The sequence below is a fragment of the Nicotiana tabacum genome, chromosome 9 (genome assembly GCF_000715075.1).
Source record: "Nicotiana tabacum cultivar K326 chromosome 9, ASM71507v2, whole genome shotgun sequence".
Classification (NCBI taxonomy): domain Eukaryota; kingdom Viridiplantae; phylum Streptophyta; class Magnoliopsida; order Solanales; family Solanaceae; genus Nicotiana; species Nicotiana tabacum.
In genome coordinates this window covers 4,594,332-4,613,652 of record NC_134088.1, presented here as the reverse complement: position 1 = coordinate 4,613,652, position 19,321 = coordinate 4,594,332, and the positions used below count along the sequence as shown (strand labels likewise).

Below are 19,321 nucleotides of genomic sequence, written 5' to 3'. Positions count from 1 at the left end.
GGAGTCAAGTGTTGTTTTTACTTTTCAGTAAGGTGAAGAAGCAAACACCTTACTGGATTGAAATTGGTGGCCATTTTAGTAATTTGAAAAAAGAAGAAAATTATTCACACCTAGTACAATTTCTGATATATGTTAAAGGTAACAAAGCTTTTAAAAGTCACAATTTAAGTGTAAGATTTCAATCTCACTAAAAGCCTTTTCTTCCTCTCATTATTCTTGAGTTCATAGTTGTAACTATCCTAAGTGATATGATTGTGTAAATACATTTTTAGACCATCAATGCATGTGACTTCAAATTATAGTATTACGAAATCAATTCTATTTGACCTAATGGTTATTGTCATACATCTGGATTTTTCTATTTGAAGGGGAGCCTTGAAGCAACAGTCAACTTGTTTTTGTATGACCTATAGATTACGGGTTCGAGCCGAGCCACGTTGCTTGCATTAAGGTAGGCTTCTTACATTGTACCCCCTTAGGGTGCGACCCTTCCGTAAATCCTGGATGAATGCAGCATCGAATAGACCTTTTTTTGGATTTTTCTATTTGTAAAAAAGAAAATTAATATTACCAAGAAATTCTAGCCATTTGCGTTTGCCAGCTAATAATTAACATTAAAGAAACTTTTCATCTAAAATATTAAGCCAACTAATTTTTTCCCCGATATTAAGCCAACTAGTGTTTTTGAAATTATTTTTATTTTTAATTTCTCTATGTCGGTTAGGTTAACTCAATTATTTAGAAAATATTCCACATAAATAATGGACCCCACAACCAAAACCTTTAAAAGCCAATTTTACCACTCTTTGCCCCAAAAACAAACCTCTGAATTTCAAATCCCTCTTTCTTTCTTCTCAATCCACCGCCCCTCTTCAAAATTTTGTCTTTTTTTTTCTTATATTCACACCCCCTTTAACCCTAATTAGTGTCTCTTAATTACTCTTTCAGTTCCTTAACAACAGGTGCATACTTGTTCTATATATATTTGTAGATGAATCAAGAATTGATTATGCTGTTCATACTGGTTTTATTCTATTGTTAATTTCTTGTTTTCGGATTTTTTTTCAAATATCGTCTTCTGGGTATTTGAGTTTTCGATGTTTCTTCGTATTTTTTAGACACCCATATGGCGTTCTTGATTTTTTTTTTTTAGGTTTATTTGATTTTTTTAATTGTGTTTTTAAGGTTTGTTAGCTTGTGTGTTGCTGTAGATATTAGTTACTACTACATGTCAGGTGTAATGAGTTTTTCATTAATTTGTGGAAGTATTAAGTGGCCGTTTGGTTACAAATTACAAGTATATAAGCAAAAATAATCCTGGTATAAAAATTCGTATTGTTTTACATAGTGTTTGGTATGAAGTACACAACCCTGCATTGCAAGTTAATCTTGGTGGAACTTTATATGATTCCAGTATTAAACTCATACATCATGCGTATTTTAATACCGAAAATCAAATGTTGTATAGCTAATAGAGGTATAAGTTATATAGGAATCTATGTATTATTTTATACGTAATAGAAGGCGGAATAAGCAATACGTGTATAAGAGCATCTAAAGCCAAAAATGCCCTAAAAACAATCCCTGTATTATCTAATCACCGTATAACAATCCCCACTATTATTTATTCTCGACATAAAAATCTCCGTACAAACAATCTATGCATTACAATCCCTGTTTAACTAACCCATCAATCAAATGACCGGTAAGTGTAATAAACTGAGAATACGATTAATTGGTGGATATTGTTAATAGAGATTGCCGGACAGGTTCTATATAATTCTCATATGTTTTTATGGTGACCGTTTCTTTTGCTTCAGTTTTCGTGTTATCCCACTGTTTTTGGTAATATGTCGTGTTATTGTTTTTTCCATGGTTTATACACTATTGTTTTCCTTTCAACAAGGGATGTGACTATGCTTCCCCTGTTTTGAGGGTCTATCAAAAACAACCTCTCTACCTTCACAAGGTAGGGGTAAGGCTGTACACGTACTACCCTCCCCGGACCCCACATGTGGGATTACACTGGGTTTGTTGTTGTTGTTGTATGTTTTTATGGTGACTGTTTCAGTTATTTCTGTGAGTTTTAGGTGTAATAAGCTGGGAATAGGATTTATTGGTGGATATAGTTAATGTAGACAGGTCCTATTTAAACTCACATGCTTTATGGTGACCCTTTTGGCCTTTTGGTTATTTATGGTAGTTTAATTTATTAAATTGGTAACAGTATTTATCAGTGGATAAAGTTAATAGAGAGAAAAATTTACTGTCGGTTGGACAACTTTTCATCACTAGATTTATCTATAATCTATGTATGGACGCTTTGCAGTGTGCATAACGTGCATGTGTTATAGATGGTATCGTTTTACATTTCAGCAGGTGTGACCTATTGTTGTGGTTATTGCAGTAGCACAATAAATGGAGGGCCTTTGTTGCTGAGGTGATTTGCCGCTTTGCATTAGCTTCTTCGTTGGACGAAGCTAATTTCAAGTTCATCTGATCATCAAATATGGTTGGCGGCCCTTTAAGTCGGAAATGTAAAACGAATGGCTCCATCTGTAGTAAAGTTGAGGAAAAGCGGTTAGAAGCCCCAGTTCCTACTTCAGTGTCATCTGTTCGGAGATCTCCTGTTTTATCTAGCAAGAAGGACACCACCCATAATCTAAAGAAGAATTCATCACTTGCTTTTAGCACAAAAGTATTGTGTGGAAAAGAAACAGAAAGTACACCGGAGTTGAGGAGTGCTGAGACAAGGAATAGAAGTTCATTTTCCGCACCTACAATTAGTTCTTCTAGAAAAACTAATACAGAAAAGCAAAATGGTAACACTAAATTTTCTTTCCTTTCATGTCCTCCTCTGGATGAAGAACAATATACTTTGATAAAGCATGACTTTTTGCTAATATTGATTCCAATATTAGCAAAAGAAGATTGTGAGGAACTCCTTGAGTCAAGTACCTATGTCCACACGACCAATTTCCTTTTCTAATCTTAGTTAATTATAATAAGATTTTCAAATGGCCGAGGATAATCTAAATCTGGTTTGGATATGCTTTCACGTTTTCCTCATGGTTTTGTGGCTTGTCTCTTTATTATCTTTTATTTTTTTAAATTTTCAAGTCCATGTAGTGAGCAGCCAACTAGATTAGTGAAAAAGGCATATACTCGTTTTTGGTATAAGAGAAGCCAGTAAGATTACATTGTAACTTGTGAGTATCTCCATGTAAAATGACACGTAATGAATAATTTCCCCCATTTTATTTTGGTCCCTGCAAGTTAACTAAGATTAATGCTCTTGCTCTCGTTTCTCTCCCTCCCCTACCTCGCATAAGATAGAAAAGAGATTGGACTCAATTCCTCTCTCTTACCTATAAATAAGGGGGGTCAGATACTTTGACTGTTAAGCCTTCTTTGGCGCTCAATATCTTTGGTTGTGAGACCGGCGCTATTTCAGATTGCTTTACTGATATGGAACTGGAGCTTACTTCCATGATAAAGAGAGACATTCCTATAATTCCTTCAGTCTTGATGTATGTTCCGTTATTCATCCCTCGGGTCTCTGACTGAATTGTTCATGTCAGGCGTCGACAACGTAGACAGATATTCTTAATTAATGGCTAGAGTTCATATTGAGGGGCTACATGAATGATATGGTATTTGAGGTTGTGGCTAAGCATTATATGCGTTTTTGCCATTTGGTTTAGTATAGAGCCAAACTAGGGACAAATTATTTGGAATATTATAAGTTATCTGGAGTACTTATACTGCTTCTTAGATTTGAAGGTTACTGATGAAACCTATATAATGCATTAGAACATATACTTTTTCTGCAAATGAATTCTGATTTCGAGAGTCAAACAAGTTGTTCTTTGACTACGGCTTTTTCATATACCTTTTTAAATATTTTGAATTGTTAATTATTGTGACTTATAGTACTTTTTATGTAGTTTCCAAATATATAAATTTTACTTTAAAAAACTTAAAGATTCTATGTTCGAATTCATGGTCAAAGTTAAGAAGTTTGACTCTCGAAATTGGAAAATATCATCCTTTTCGGGACGGAAGGAGTAAAATTTTAGTATCAGCATGAAAAGTACTCCTTTCCCTTATTTTAGAGGATCCATATACTTTTTGTTCCAACTATTGCTTCATGAGATTTCTTACATTGATTACTACTTCTGACAGATCATACAGTCCAAGTCCCGCAAATGAAGACAAGGTTAAAAAAAGGTTCGGAATCAGAAGCAATTAAGACAAGCCAAGTGAAAGATACTCCTGCTCCTGGAAGACCACCCTTGCCTCCTGTAGCTAAGAAAATCAAGAAGATTTCAGCGGCCGCGTCTCAAGTCCTACAGGAAATAACTCCAATCCAGACTTCTATCCATCAATCACAACCAACACCTAGACATACAAAGAGCTCTGAACTTCAGAAGACTTCATCTAAGACCCAGCTTTCGCATCAAAAGATGCAGGGCAAAGCTCTTGTCCATCAGTCCAAATTTCAAAAGGCTCCAACTTCAGACCTTTCGCAAAAAAGGACCCTCAACCAGAATTCGGTGGGAAAGACAAGGATCCCTACTTCCATCAGGCAGTCTAAATCGTCCACAAGTACCAAGGAGCCTTTAAGAATTAATGAAGAGCCTATCCACCATATTATATGGGAAGGTATGTCCAAAATTTTATCTCTTCTTAGTGTTCCGAGACCACTATCTAGGGTAGGAAAGCTGCGCTTTAATCTTAAGCAAATGGGATAGATGGGCTTACAGAACATAAGCGATCCTAAATTTACTGGTTGGTAGATATATAGATCCAGTCATACTATAAATGTTATGGCGAGTTAATATGCTTACTTTTTTCTGGAATGTGCACAACAACGATGATTTCAATGGCATAATCTTTCTTGTGCTGCCCTTATCGGGATAAACACAGTGTTCGGCAGCATATGCATTTCAGTTTTTTCTGCTTTAGTGCATTGCTAATCAATAATCTGTACACTGCAGGTCCGGATGAAACATTTGAATCTTCTGGAATCACGTGCCCACTATGCGAAAATGATCTGTTGTACATGCCTGATGAATATGTAGACGGATATTATGATGATGTTGAACCTTCGGTTCTCCCAAATGTTGCTATTTTGCCGTGTGGTCATTCTTTTCACAGTGTATGCTTGGATGGAATTGCCCCTGAAGAAAACTCAGGTGATCCTCCATGCTATTTTTGTCTCAGTTGCATGTCTTGAGTATTATGAGTCCCGTCTCCTTTCTTCCGGATTCTCAAATCAAATTTGTTGGGGGCATTCTTGAAGCAGCTTCAAGTAAATTTTGCCAACTGTACAGATCCCTTATGGTCTCCTTCCCTTTCGACTGTGTAGCCGCTCTAGCAGATACTACAAGCCCTTTGTCCCACGCATCTAACCAGCTCGGGTGGGTCACCGTTTTTGCCGAAAACTCTCATTTTGTGAAGCGTTGGAAAGCCTCGAGATGACATGCAGAATAAAGTCTTTCTTCAATTTCAGCTGCTCATTTTAGTTCAATTTATTTTTGTCAATTTAGAAATAGCAATATATTGAGGCCAATTTCTCAAGATTATTTCCAGGATTTTACATGCTTATTAAAAGTTTTCAGAGCTTCAGTTTTGGCATGGTTTTTTACTTCCTCCATTTCCTATTTATACAAATTAGGAACATGCCTCTTTGAGTAATTTAACGTCATAGCACTTGACCATAGTTGATTTTGTGTTGCATGCATTTCTAGATGTTTCATGACGCCAAAATCTGCCTTAATATGACTATTGAAAATACAGCAGCATAAAGTATATAATATCGTGTTGCATGTCCCCAAAACACCAAAAAAAAAAAAAAATTCGAAACGTCAAAAGGCAACGTTAGTCATGTGATGCAATGAGTATTGCTCACTAGACCGTTTTCTATGGACCTAAAAAAGTTTAGACCAATCGGAGTCCGTCACCAAAAAGTTGATATAATCACAAATTCGTGTTGCATGACCATGAAACGCCATAAAATAACCTCGAAAGTCATGGCGAAGCAATGAGTATTGGTCATTAGGCCGTTTCCTATTGACCTACAAAAATTCAGGTCAATCGGAGTCCGTTAATAAACTTCTACAAAATCAGCATGTACTAATACACGCGAGAAAGTGAATATAATCATAAAGTATAGCATGATCTCGAAATGCCATAAAATGAACTCGAAAGTCATGGGGAACCAATGAGTATTGGTCACAAGGTCGTTTTCTATGTTACTACAAAATTTCAGGCTAATCAATGTCCGTAAAAAAAATTCTACAAAATCAACATATACTAATACACACCAAAAAGTGAATATAGTCATAAATTTGTATTGCACGACCTCAAAACCCTAAAAAATAAACCCAAATTGCCAAAAAGCAACATTAGTCATGGCGAAACAATGAATATTGGTCACTAAGTTGTTTCCCATGGACCTAAGGTATTTTAGACCAATTGGAGTCCGTCAAAAAGATTCTATAAAATCAACATGTACTATTGCACATGAAAAAGTAGGTATAATCATAAATTCGTGTTACATGCCCTTGAAATGCCACAAAATGAGCTCGAAAATCATGGGAAAATAATGAGTATTGTCAGTAGGCCGTTTCCTATCGACTTACGAAATTTCAGGCCAATCAAAGTCCGTAAAAAAAATTCTACAAAATAAGCATGTACTAATACACACGAAAAAGTATATATAATCATAAATTTATGTTGCATGACCACAAAGTGCTAGAAAATAAACTCGAAAGTCATAGCGAAGCAATGAGTATTGGTCGCTACGCCGTTTCCTATGAACCTTGGACACTAGCACACAGAAGATTTGAAATCATCCTGAATACCAATTTTATGGCCCTGAAATGCCAAAATACAAAGAACATGGAGAAGCGATGACTATTGTTCTTTAGGTCGTTTCTTATTGGCCCACTGAATTTTAGGCGATTCGGAGCCCGTCGCCCGAGTTCATGAAGATGGTGTGAACATTAGCACACGGAAAATTGGAAATCGTCCTCAATTCCTATTTTATGGCCCTAAAACACCAAAAAATGAGGAATGGTCATGGCGAAATAATAACTATTGTTCATTAGGTTTATTAATGGGCCCAAAATTTTTTGACGATTCGAAGCCCGTCGCTCAAATTCATGAAGATAGCGTGAACATTAGCATACGAAAAATCGAAAATCGTCGTGAGATCCTATGTTTTTTCCCTAAAATGCCAAAAAACGTGGAACAATCATGGCAAATCCATGACTATTGTTCATCTTATGATGGGCCTACAAAATATTTGGCAATGCAAAACTCATCGCCCGAATTCATAAAGATGGCGTGGACTATAGCACAAGAAAATTTGGGAATCATCCTGAATTCCTATTTTGTGGCACTAAAATACAAAAAAACGAGAAACAATCATGGTGAAGCGATGACTATTGTTCATTAGGTAGTTTTTTGATGGTTCCGCAAGATATAGGAGATTCGGAGCCGGTCGCCCGAATTCATGATGATGGCGTGTACTACAACACACAAAAATCTGAGAATCGCCCTGAATTCCTATTTTATGACTCTATAACGCCCAAAACGAGGAATGGCTATGGCGAAGCCATGACTATTGTTCATTAGGTCATTTTTTATGGGTCCGTAAAATTTTAGCAGATTCGGAGTCGGTTGCCGAATTCATGATGATGGCGTGGACTACACACAAAAATTTGGGAATCGTCTTGAATTCTTCTTTTATGGCACTAAAACACCAAAAATCGTGGAACGGTCGTAGAGAAACGATAACTATTGTTCATTAGGTCGTTTTTTATGGCCACAAATCTTTTAGGAGATTCGGGTCTTTCGCCCGAATTCATGCAGATGACGTGGATTATAGCACACGAAAATTCAAGAATCATCTTGAATGTCTATTTTATGGCCCTAAAATACCAAAATAGAGAAGCGGCCATGGCGAAGTGATGACACTATTGTTGATTAGGTCATTTCAGATGGGCCCGTAAAATTTTAGAAAATTTGGAGCCGGTCGCCCGAATTCAAGCAGATGACGTGGACTATATAGCACACGAAAATCTAAGAATCATCATGAATTCCTGTTTAAAAACAAGGAACGGTCATCGCAAAGAGATGACTTATTTTCATTAGGTCATTTTTTATGGAACCGCAAAATTTTAGGAGATTAGGAGCCGGTCGCCTGAATTTATGCAAATGGAATGGACTCTAGCACTCAAAAATATGGGAATTGTCCTGAATTCCTATTTTATGGCACTAAAATGCTAAAAACAAGGAACGATCATGATGAAACGATGACTATTGTTCATTATGTCATCTTTGATGGGGCCTGAAAATTTTTAGCAGATTCAGAACTGGTCGCCTAAATTTATACAGATGACGTGGATTGTAGCACACGAAAGTCTAAGAATCGTCTTGGATTTTTTATGGCCTAAAACGCCAAAAATGAAGAATGGTTATGGAGCGAAGATTATTGTTCATTAGGTAGTTTTTGAGGGGCCCGAAAAATTTTATGAGATTCGGAACCGATCACCCGAATTCATGTAGATGGACTATAGTACACGAAAATGTGTGAACTGTTCTGCTTCCTATTTTATGACCCTAAAATATCAAAAAATATTTTAGCCATTTTTTATGGGCGCAAAAAGTTATAGGGGATTCGGAGCCGGTCGTCCGAATTCTTGCAGATGGCATGAACTATAACATACGAAAATCTGAAAATTATCTCGAATTCCTATTTTATAGCCCTAAAACACCAAAAAAGAGTAACAGTCATGAAGAAGTGATGACAATTATTCATTAGGTTGTTTTTGATGGACCTGTAAAATTTTAGAGAATTCGAGGCCAGTCGCCCCAATTCATAAAGATGGCATAGACTATAGCACAAAATCTGGGAATCGTCTTGAATTCCTATTTTATGGCTCTAAAATGTCAAAAAATGAGGAACAGTCATGGCAAAGCGATGACTATTGTTTATCAAGTCATTTATACGGGCCCGCTAAATTTTAAGAGATTCGGAGCCGGTCGCTCAAATTTATGCAGATGGCGTGGACTATAGCACACGACTATATTCATGCAGACTTGTCCTGAATTCCTCTTTTATGGCCCTAAAATGCTAAAAAATGAGGAAGGGTCATGGCGAAGCAATGACTATTGTTCATTAGGTCATCTTTTATAGGACCACAAAATATTACTCCCTCAGTTCCAATTTATGTGAACCTGTTTGACTGAATATGGAGTTTAAGAAAAAATAAAGACTTTTTGAATTTGTAGTCCTAAACAAGTCAAAAAGGGGTCTAGAGTATTTATGTGGTTATAAAAGCTTCTCACTAAGGGTAGAATTACAAGTTTAAGCTAAATTATTTCCAAATATAGCAAGGGGTCATTCTTTTTGGTATGGACCAAAAAAAAAAATAGGTTCACATAAACTGGAACGGAGGGAGTAGGAGATTCGAAGCCGATCGCCCAAATTCATGTGATGGCGTGGACTATAGCACACGAAAATGTGAGAATCATCTTGAATTCTTATTTTATGGCCCTAAAGCGCCAAAAAATGAGGAACGGTCATGGCAAAGCGATTACTATTGTTCATTAGATCGTTTTTGATGGATCCACAAATTTTAGGAGATTCAGAGCTGAATGCATGAATTCATGCAGATGGCATTAACTATAGCACACGAAGATCTAGGAATAGTTTTGAATTCCTATTTTATGGCCCTAAAATGCCATAAAATGAGGAACGATCAGGGCAAATCAATGACTATTATAATTTATGCTATTTTTTATGAGCCCGCAAGGTTTTAGTAGATTCGGGGCTGGTAGCCCGAATTCCCGTAGATGGCATGGAATATAACATACGAAAATCCGAGAATTGTCCTAAATTCCTATTTTATGGCCCTAAAACGCCAAAAAATGAGTAACAGACAAGGTGAAGCGAAACAATGACTATTATTCATCAAGTTCATTAGGTCTTGAGTTCATATTTTATTACACTAAAACGCCATAAAACGAGGAACAATCATGGAGAATCGATGACTATTGTTCATTAGGTCATTTTTATGGACCTGCAAAATTTTAGGAGATTCGGAGTCGGCTCCCCGAATTTATGCAGATGGCATGGACATAACACACAAAAATTATGGAATCGTCCTGAATTTCTATTTTATCGCCTTAAAATTCCAAAAAACGATGAACGGTCATGACGAAATGATAACTATTGTTCATTAGATCATTTTTATGGGCCCTTAAAATGCTAGGAGTGTTACATCCCATGTTTTCGTACGTGGAAGTACACCACAAGTAAATTGATACAAGATCGAAAATGAGATAGCACGTCCCCCATTTTCGTACGCTAAAATTTCGTCGTAAGTTAATCAACGTAAGTTCGGGAATGAGATTATTTTGAGATTATAAGCATTATGCTATTTAAAACAAGTGATGAGTAAATTCGTGAAGTTAAGAGGGTAAGCAAATTGAAGAAAATAAATTTCGTCAAAGTTTGACATTTTGGGATAAAATATGGCCCGAGTTAAAATGCCCGGTACTTATGGACTAGTACCATACAAGGTACCACATGACCATGATAGTAAGGTATATAAAGTGTGTTAAAAGTGAGTAGTATTTTAAGTAATTTGAGATAATTCTTAAATATGTGGATAATTGATTAATTATTGGTTTAGTAGGAAATTACCAAGTTAATTAAGAAGTTAGTAATTAATAATAATTTGGATAATTCTTAAATATGATGTGGCAACCATATGAAGCCCAAATGATGACTATTCATTTACATACCATGTGGCATGTGTAGAGGAAGTGGGTAGCCGACAAGGATTGTTATGTATAACTAAGAGGAAAGTACATAAATTTACCAAAAAGCTTATGCATTGTCACGACCCCAAATACCAGTCGTGATAGCGCCTATCACATTACTAGGCAAGCCAACCAATCAATGAATCACAATCCTTTTTCCTTTAACAATAAGCCATTTACTAACACATATTTTAAGTACCAAATTCCATTATAAACGTTTAAAGCAACATAAAATATGCGGAAGTAAAATAACAGGAAACTACACAGTCCCAAATATCTGGTGTCACGAGTCTAAAGCCTCTAATACATGTCTGAATAACTACTACATCATAAGTCTAGGAAAATGCGCAAAGATAATGAGATAGGGAGGAGAAAACAGGGCTGCGGACGCCATGCAACAACTTTGAAATCCCCGTCAAACACTGGATCAGCTGAAGACCCTCACTCGGACGCCGGGCACCTGGATCTGCACACAAGGTGCAGGGAGTAACGTGAACTCAGTAAGTAAATAAAGTAAATAAGGTCTGAAAGCAGTGAAGAGCAGTAAAAAATCATATAACTGAAGAAAAACAACAGGATAACAGGTCAACTTCACAATTAAAAACCAGTTTCGTCGCAAAATCATTAAATTTCAGTTTAAACACTTGAAGTCATATTCTTAGTAATTTTTCCAACAGTGGATTATTTTAAAAGAAGAGTGAAATCAGAAAAAATATCATAACTGGGCCCCTCAGGCAAGGTATCACTCAGAATATGGCCTCTCGGGCCGCTTCTCAGTCACTCGTGACTCAACTCTCGTCACCCAATACTCGCTCTCAGCACTCTGGCTCATTAGTATCTCATAGTAATAGAAATCATAGTAACCGCTGCGGCGCTCAGCCCGATCCGTAATTTATAGTCGACTGCGCTCACTGGGGGTGTACAGACTCCGGAGGGGCTCCTACAGCCCAAACGTCATATCGCTGCGGCGTGCAGCCCAATCCAATACATATATTGCTGCGGCACTCTGGCCCTATATATATATATATATATATATATATATATATATCGTTGCAGCGTGCAACCCGATCTATATAAGTATCACTACGGTGTGCAGCCCGATCCATAATATATATACATATAATATCCTTACTATTAGGTTCTCAACCTCTCTCAGTCATTAACCTTACAACCTCGCACAACAATAGAAATTAGGGAACTCAACCCAAACAATCCTCACAATTAGAAGTGGAGTGATAAAACCAGTTTTAAACATTTAAACGGGTAAAATATGACTGAGGATATGTTTTCAACAAGTAAAGTGAGGAGAAACAGTAAAAATGCCCCTAAGGGTCTCAACAGGTCGGCACAAGGCCCCAAACACGGCATACAACCCATAATATAGTATGAATAGCTAAAGTACGGAATATCATAAGGTTCAAAATCAAACACGCGGCTTAATAGTCGCTACGGGATGGACCAAGTCACAATCCCTACCGGTGGACGCCCACACGCTCGTCACCTAGCATGTGCGTCACCGCATTTATCAAAACAAGTCAAATACTGGGGTTTGTACCCTCAGTTCCATATTTACAATAGTTACTTACCTCAAACAGGTGAAAATACTATTCCGCAACACCTTTTCCATTCGAATCGACCTCCACTCTGTCGAATCTATCCAAAATCGGAATCACGACGTCAAAATATGCTAAGGGAACAAAGCCCAAGCGAAAACAATCAAATAATACCAAAAATCTCAAAATTGGCCAAAACCCGACCCCCGAGCCCACGTCTCGGAACTCGATAAAAATTATATCAACGGAATCTTAACGGAATCCTTATCCTCCACGAGTCTATACATATCAAGAACACTGAAATCGGAGTCCAAATGACCCCTCAAATCTCCATTTAAATGTCTCTTAATCTCAAGCCCTAATCCCCAATTTTTCTTCCTTAATCCCCACTAAAACCATGATTAAACAGTGCAAAAATGATATTAATCCCAAGTAGTTAAGCTTAGGGAACTTACCCAGTTGATATCCTTTGATTCCTCTCGAAATCCTATGCCTTAGCCTCTTTCCCGTCTTCAAAAATGATAAACTTAGCAAAATTTTGCGAAGAAGACAATATATATCTTCTGGCCAGGGATTTTCACACCTGCGCCTGTATTTCCGCTTATGCGGTACCACATATGCGGTTCTTCCTCCGCTTCTACTGAAATCACTTAAGCTCCCCTTTCCGCATCTGCGGTCAACTTTTCGCATTTGCGCCCTTGCAGATGCGGTATTCCAACCGCTTCTGTGGTTCCTGACAACTTCTCCAAATTCTGCTTCTGCGGCCAACCTTCTGCTTATGCGGCATCGCACCTGCGGTCCCCAATCCGCAGGTGTGTAAATACCAGAAGCAGCAACTTCAGCAGTTGTAAAAAGTTCAAACTTTTCCGTTAACCATCCGAAATCACCCCGAGGCCTTCGGGACCTCAACCAAAAGCACAAACATATCCTAATACCTTATTCAAACTTGTACCAATTTTCAAAACACCTCAAATAACATCAAATCAACCAAAACACATCGGATTCAAGCCAAATTTTCTAAAATCTTCCAAATTCCGTTTTTGATCAAAAGCCCAACCAAACCACATCCGAATGACTTGAAATTTTGCACACACATCCCAAATGACAACGGAACTACAACAACTCTCGGAATTCCATTCTGATATCTATATCAAAATCTCGCCTACCAACTGAAAATCGCCAAAATATCAGCTTCGCCAATTCAAGCCTAAATCTACTCCGAACCTCCGAAACTCATTCGGATCATGCTCCTAAGTCATAAATCACCTCCTTAAGCTAACCGAACCATCAGAACTCTCATCTGAGCCCTCTAACACATAAGTCAACATCCGGTTGACTTTTCCAACTTGACCTTCTTCACAAGAGACTAAGTGTCTCAAACCTTACCAAAATCATTCTGAATTCTATTCGACCAACCCAATATCACAAAACACGGATAACAAGGCATAAAAAAGCAGAAATGGGGAGAAACGGAGCTTTAACTCATAAGACGATTGGTCGGGTCATCACATCCTCCCCAACTTAAACAAACGTTCATCCTCGAACGAGGTAAGAAACATACCTGAAGCCTCAAACAGGTGAGGATATCTACTCTGCATCTCCCGCTCAGTCTCCCAGGTAGCCTTCTCCATGGGCCGACCTCTCCACTACACTTTCACTGAAGCTATATCCTTTGATCTCAACTTTCGAACCTGTCGACCCAAAATAGCTACTGGCTCCACATCATAAGTCAAATTATCATCTAACTAAACCGTGCTAAAACCCAAAACATAAGACGGGTCCCAAATATACTTCCGGAGCATGGAAACATGAAATACTAGGTGCACACTCGACAAGCTGGGTGGCAAAGCAAGCTCATAAGCCACCTCCCCAATCCTCCAAAGCACCTCAAAAGGCCAAATGAACCGAGGACTCAATTTCCCTTTCTTTCCAAATCTCATAACACCCTTCATGGGTGAAACCTTCAACAGAACCTTCTCGCCAACCATGTAGGACACATCCCGAACCTTCATATCAACATAACTCTTTTGCCTTGACTGCGCTGTACGAAGACTCTCCTGAATCACCTTTACCTTTTAAGGCATCCTGCACCAAGTCTATCCCCAATAGTCTAGCCTCACCGGGATCGAACCAACCAATTGGAGATATACACCGCCTCCCATACAAAGCCTCATATGGAGCCATCTGAATACTCGACTAGTAGCTGTTGTTATAAGCAAACTCTGCAAGCGGTAGAAACTAATCCTATGATCCTCCTAAATCAGTGACACAAGCACACAACATGTCTTCCAATATCTGAATAGTGCGCTCGGACTGTCCATCCGTTTGAGGGTGAAAAGTTGTGCTCTACTCAACCTGAGTACCCAACTCTCGCTGCACAGATCTCCAAAACTGCAAAGTAAACTGAGTGCCCCTATCTGAAATGATGGAAACGGTGATACCATGCAACCGAACAATCTCCTGGATATAGATCTTTGCCAACCACTCTGAAGAATAAGTAGTACACACAGGAATGAAGTGCGCGGACTTGGTCAGCCGGTCCACAATCACCCAAATAGCATCAAACTTTCTCAAAGTCCGTGGAAGTCCAACAACAAAGTCTATAGTGATACTCTCCCACTTTCACTCGGGAATATCTATCCGCTGAAGCAAACCACCCGGTCTCTGATGCTCGTATTTCACCTGCTGACATTGAGACACTGATCCACAAATCCCACAGTATCTTTCTTCATTCTTCTCCACCAATAGTGCTGTCTCAGATCCTGATACATCTTCGCGGCACCTGGATGAATGGAATACCGCGAGCTATGAGCCTCCCCCAGAATCAACTCCCAAAGCCCATCCACATTGGGCACACAAATCCGGCCCTACATCCTCAACACCCCATCATCCCCAATGGTCACATCTCTGGCATCATCATGCTGAACTCTGTCCTTAAGGACAAGTAAATGCGGATCATCATATTGGAGCTCTCTAATGTGATCATATAAGGAAGACTGAGAGACCACACAAGCCAATACCCGACTGGGCTCCGAAACATCTAATCTCGCGAACCGATTGGCCAAGGCTTGAATATCAACTGCAAGAGGTCTCTCCCCAACTGGAATATATGCCAAACTCCCCATACTCACCGCCTTTCGGCTCAAAGCATCGGCCACCACATTGACTTTTCCTGGATGGTACAATATAGTGATATCATAATCCTTAAGCAACTCCAACCATCTCCGCTGCCTCAAATTGAGATCTTTCTATTTGAACAAGTGCTGGAGGCTACGATTATCACTAAACACCTCACAAGACACACCATACAAGTAATACCTCAAAATTTTCAATGCGTGAACTATGGCAGCCAACTCCAAATTATGAACGGGGTAGTTCTTCTCATGGGGCTTCAGCTGTCGAGAAGAATAAGCAATAACTCTACCCTCCTGCATCAAGACACAACCAATACCAACTCTCGAAGCATCACAATACACAGTATATGAACCTAAAGCTAATTGCAAAACTAACACTAGAGCTGTGGTCAAAGCTGTCTTGAGCTTCTGAAAGCTCTCCTCGCATTCGTCCGACCATACAAATGAAACACCTTTCTGAGTCAGCTTGGTCAAGGGTGATGAGATAGATGAGAATCCCTGAACAAACCGACGATAATAGCCTGCCAAATTAAGAAAGCTGCAAATATCTGTGGCTGAGGACTGTTTTGGCCAACTCTGAACTGCCTCTATCTTCTTCGGATCAACTTGAATACCCTCGCTAGATATCACGTTCCCTAAGAAAGCCACTGAACTAAGCCAAAACTCACACTTGGAGAATTTTGCATAAAGCTTCTCCTTTCTCAATCTCTGCAACACAACTCTCAAATTCTCCGTGTGCTCCTCCTGACTACGCGAATATACCCGAATATCATCAATGAAGACTATGAAAAATGAATCGAGATAGGGTTGGAACACCCTGTTCATCAAATGCATGAACGTTGTTGGGGCATTAGTCAGCCCAAAAGTTATCACCAAGAACTCATAATGACCATATCGGGTCCTTAAAGCTGTCTTAAGAATAACCGAGTCCTTGATCTTCAACTGGTGATAACTTGAACGGAGATCAATCTTGGAGAACACTCTCGCTCCCTGAAGCTGGTCGAATAAATCATCAATGCGAGGCAAATGATACTTGTTCTTAATTGTTACCTTGTTCAATTGCCTATAATCAATGCACATCCTCATAATGCCATCCTTTTTCTTTACAAATAGAATCGGCGCACCCCAAGGTGACACACTAGGCCAAATGAACCCCTTATCAAGGAGCTCCTGAAGTTGTCCTTTTAATTCCTTCAACTCCGCTGGTGTCATGCGATACGGCGGAATAGAAATGGGCTGAGTGCCCGACACCAGGTCAATACCAAAATCAATGTCTCTGTCTGGTGGCATGCCCAACAGGTCTGCAGGAAACACATCGGGAAAATCCCTCACAACTGGAACATAATCAATACTAGGAGTCTCAACACCGACATCCCTCACAAAGGCTAGATACGAAAGATATACCTTCCCAACCATACGCCGAACCTTCAAGAATGAGATCACTCTACTGGGAACATAGTCAGTCAAACCTCGCCACTCAATCCGTGGCACACCCGGTATAACTAATATGACTGTCTTGGCATGAAAATCCAAAATAGCACGACACGGAGATAACCAGTCCATGCCCAAGATGATATCAAAATCCACCATGCAAAGTAATAACATATCCACTCGGGTCTCCAGACCCCCAGTAGTTACCATACACGACCATTACACACAGTCTACAACAACAGTATCGCCCACTGGGGTAGATACATGAACATGTGAAACAAAAAATTCACGGGGTGTATCTAGATGACGGGCAAAGTGTGATGACACATAAGAAAAGGTGGAACCGGGATCAAATAATACAGAGGCATCTCTGTTGTAGACTGAAACAATAATTGAAATCACAACATCTGAAGCAGCAACATCTGATCTACCTAGGAGAGCATAGAAACGAGCCTGACCACCACCTAATCGACCTCCCTCTCTAGGGCGACCCCTGGCTGACTGACCTCCACCCCTAGCTGGTTGGGCGGGTGGTGAAGTAACTGGAGCAGAAGTCGAGGGCTGACCCCTTTGCTGAGATTGACCATCATGAAGACGAGGACACTGCCTCCTTATATGCCCAAACTCTCCGCACTCATAACAACTCCCCATTGCTGAAGATGGGGACTGAAGGGAACCCCTATCATCGAAATGACCAGTAGAAAGGCCTGGCATGGAAGAACCCTGCACTGATGGAGAACGGGACGAACTCTGGGCTGGGAGGGCACTAAGTGATGAGTGACCCTTGTGAGAACTGTGAGAACCATGACCCGATGATGCCCCACGATACCCTGGGCGAGCTGAATGAGCTTGTCTGAAGGGACGACCTCTGCCCTACTGGAACTGACCCCTCAAAAGAGCACCACTAAAGCTACCATATCCCCGAGACCTCTTGGCCTCCCTCTCCTCTTGCTCCTGGCAGCAAACCATCTCAATATCATGGGCGATGTCAACAACCTCCTCAAAAGTAGCACCTGTCACCCTCTCCCTAGTCATGAGAATCCGAAGCTGATATGTGAGACCATCAACAAACCTCATAATCCTCTCTCGATCTGTAGGAACCAACCAAACCGCATGACGGGCTAACTCAGAGAACCACATCTCATACTGCGTCACAGTCATCTCTCCCTGATGCAACTGCTCAAACTGCCTATGCAGCTCCTCTCGGTGAGACTGTGGCACATACTTCTCCAGAAAGAGAACAGAGAACTGCTGCCAAGTAAGGGGCGCTGCACCAACAAGCCTACGCCTCTCATATGCCTCCCACTAAGTGAAGGCAACCCCAGAAAACTAAAAGGTGGTAAAAGCTACACCACTGGTCTCTAGGATCCCCGTTGTATGAAGCATCCTCTGACACTTATCCAAGAACCCCTGTGCATCCTCGCCCTCTGCACTGCTAAAAGTCAGAGGCTTGAGCCTACCAAACCTCTCTAGTCGACGCTGCTCGTCGTCTGGTATAACTGGTACCACAAACTCCTGAGCTGGTGCAACCGGCTGGGCTAGAGGTGCCCCCGGTGTCTGGAGTCCCTACATAACCTGCTCAGGTGTGCGAGCAATATGAGTCTGGGTGCCTCCCCCGGCCTGAGAAGTAGGTGCGGCCGTAGTAACTGAAACCACTTGAGCCAAACCGGTACACACTAATAAGATTTGAGCTAAAGCCTCCTGAAGGCCTGGAATCACAATGGGCATAGCTGGTGCTGTTGTAGCGTTCACAACTGGGACCTGATTCTGAACTGGGGCAACTGGTGGATCTGCAGGTGCTGCCCTAACTGCTCTTCCCCTACCACAGCCTCGACCGCATCCTCGGCCTCTGGTGGCCCCAACTAGTGGTCGTCCACCCCCCCCCGGTAGCACGTGTCCTCACCATCTATGAGAGAACGGATTAACATAAGTTTAGTATTCGGATCAACAAGTTCGCACGACAAGAATTTCAAGAATTTGAAGATTTTCCTAAAGGTTCTGCAACCTCTCGAGGATAAATACAGACGTCTCCATACCGATCCGCGAGACTATACTAAACCGGCTCATGACTCGCGAGACCTATGTAACCTAGGCTCTGATACCAACTTGTCACGACCCCGAATACCAGTTGTGATGCACCTATCACATTACTAGGAAAGCCAACCAATCAATGAATCACAACCCTTTTTCCTTTAACAATAAGCCATTTCCTAACATAGGTTTTAAATACCAAATTCCATTATAAACATTTAAAGCAACGGAAAATATGCGGAAGTTAAATAACATGAAACAACATAGCCCCAAATATCTGGTGTCACAAGTCTAGAGCCTCTAGTACATATCTGAATAACTACTACATCATAT

The 19,321-nt window shown here is 40.0% G+C and overlaps 1 protein-coding gene across 2 annotated transcripts; it reads left to right on the top strand.

Moving 5' to 3' along the window:
* The first annotated feature begins 803 nt into the window (after positions 1-803).
* On the top strand, positions 804-5,620 carry LOC107759258 (uncharacterized). 2 transcript variants are annotated; one of them, XM_016577143.2, is made up of 5 exons: positions 804-962; positions 2,408-2,822; positions 4,186-4,665; positions 5,001-5,198; positions 5,337-5,620. In XM_016577143.2, exons 2-5 carry the CDS (start codon positions 2,510-2,512, stop codon positions 5,369-5,371), a joined length of 1,026 nt encoding a protein of 341 aa, XP_016432629.1. In that variant the 5' UTR covers positions 804-962; positions 2,408-2,509; the 3' UTR covers positions 5,372-5,620. The 2 variants fall into 2 exon arrangements, with proteins under 2 accessions (XP_016432629.1, XP_016432628.1); XM_016577142.2 differs by having other exon boundaries at positions 5,309-5,620.
* The last annotated feature ends 13,701 nt before the right edge of the window (positions 5,621-19,321 follow it).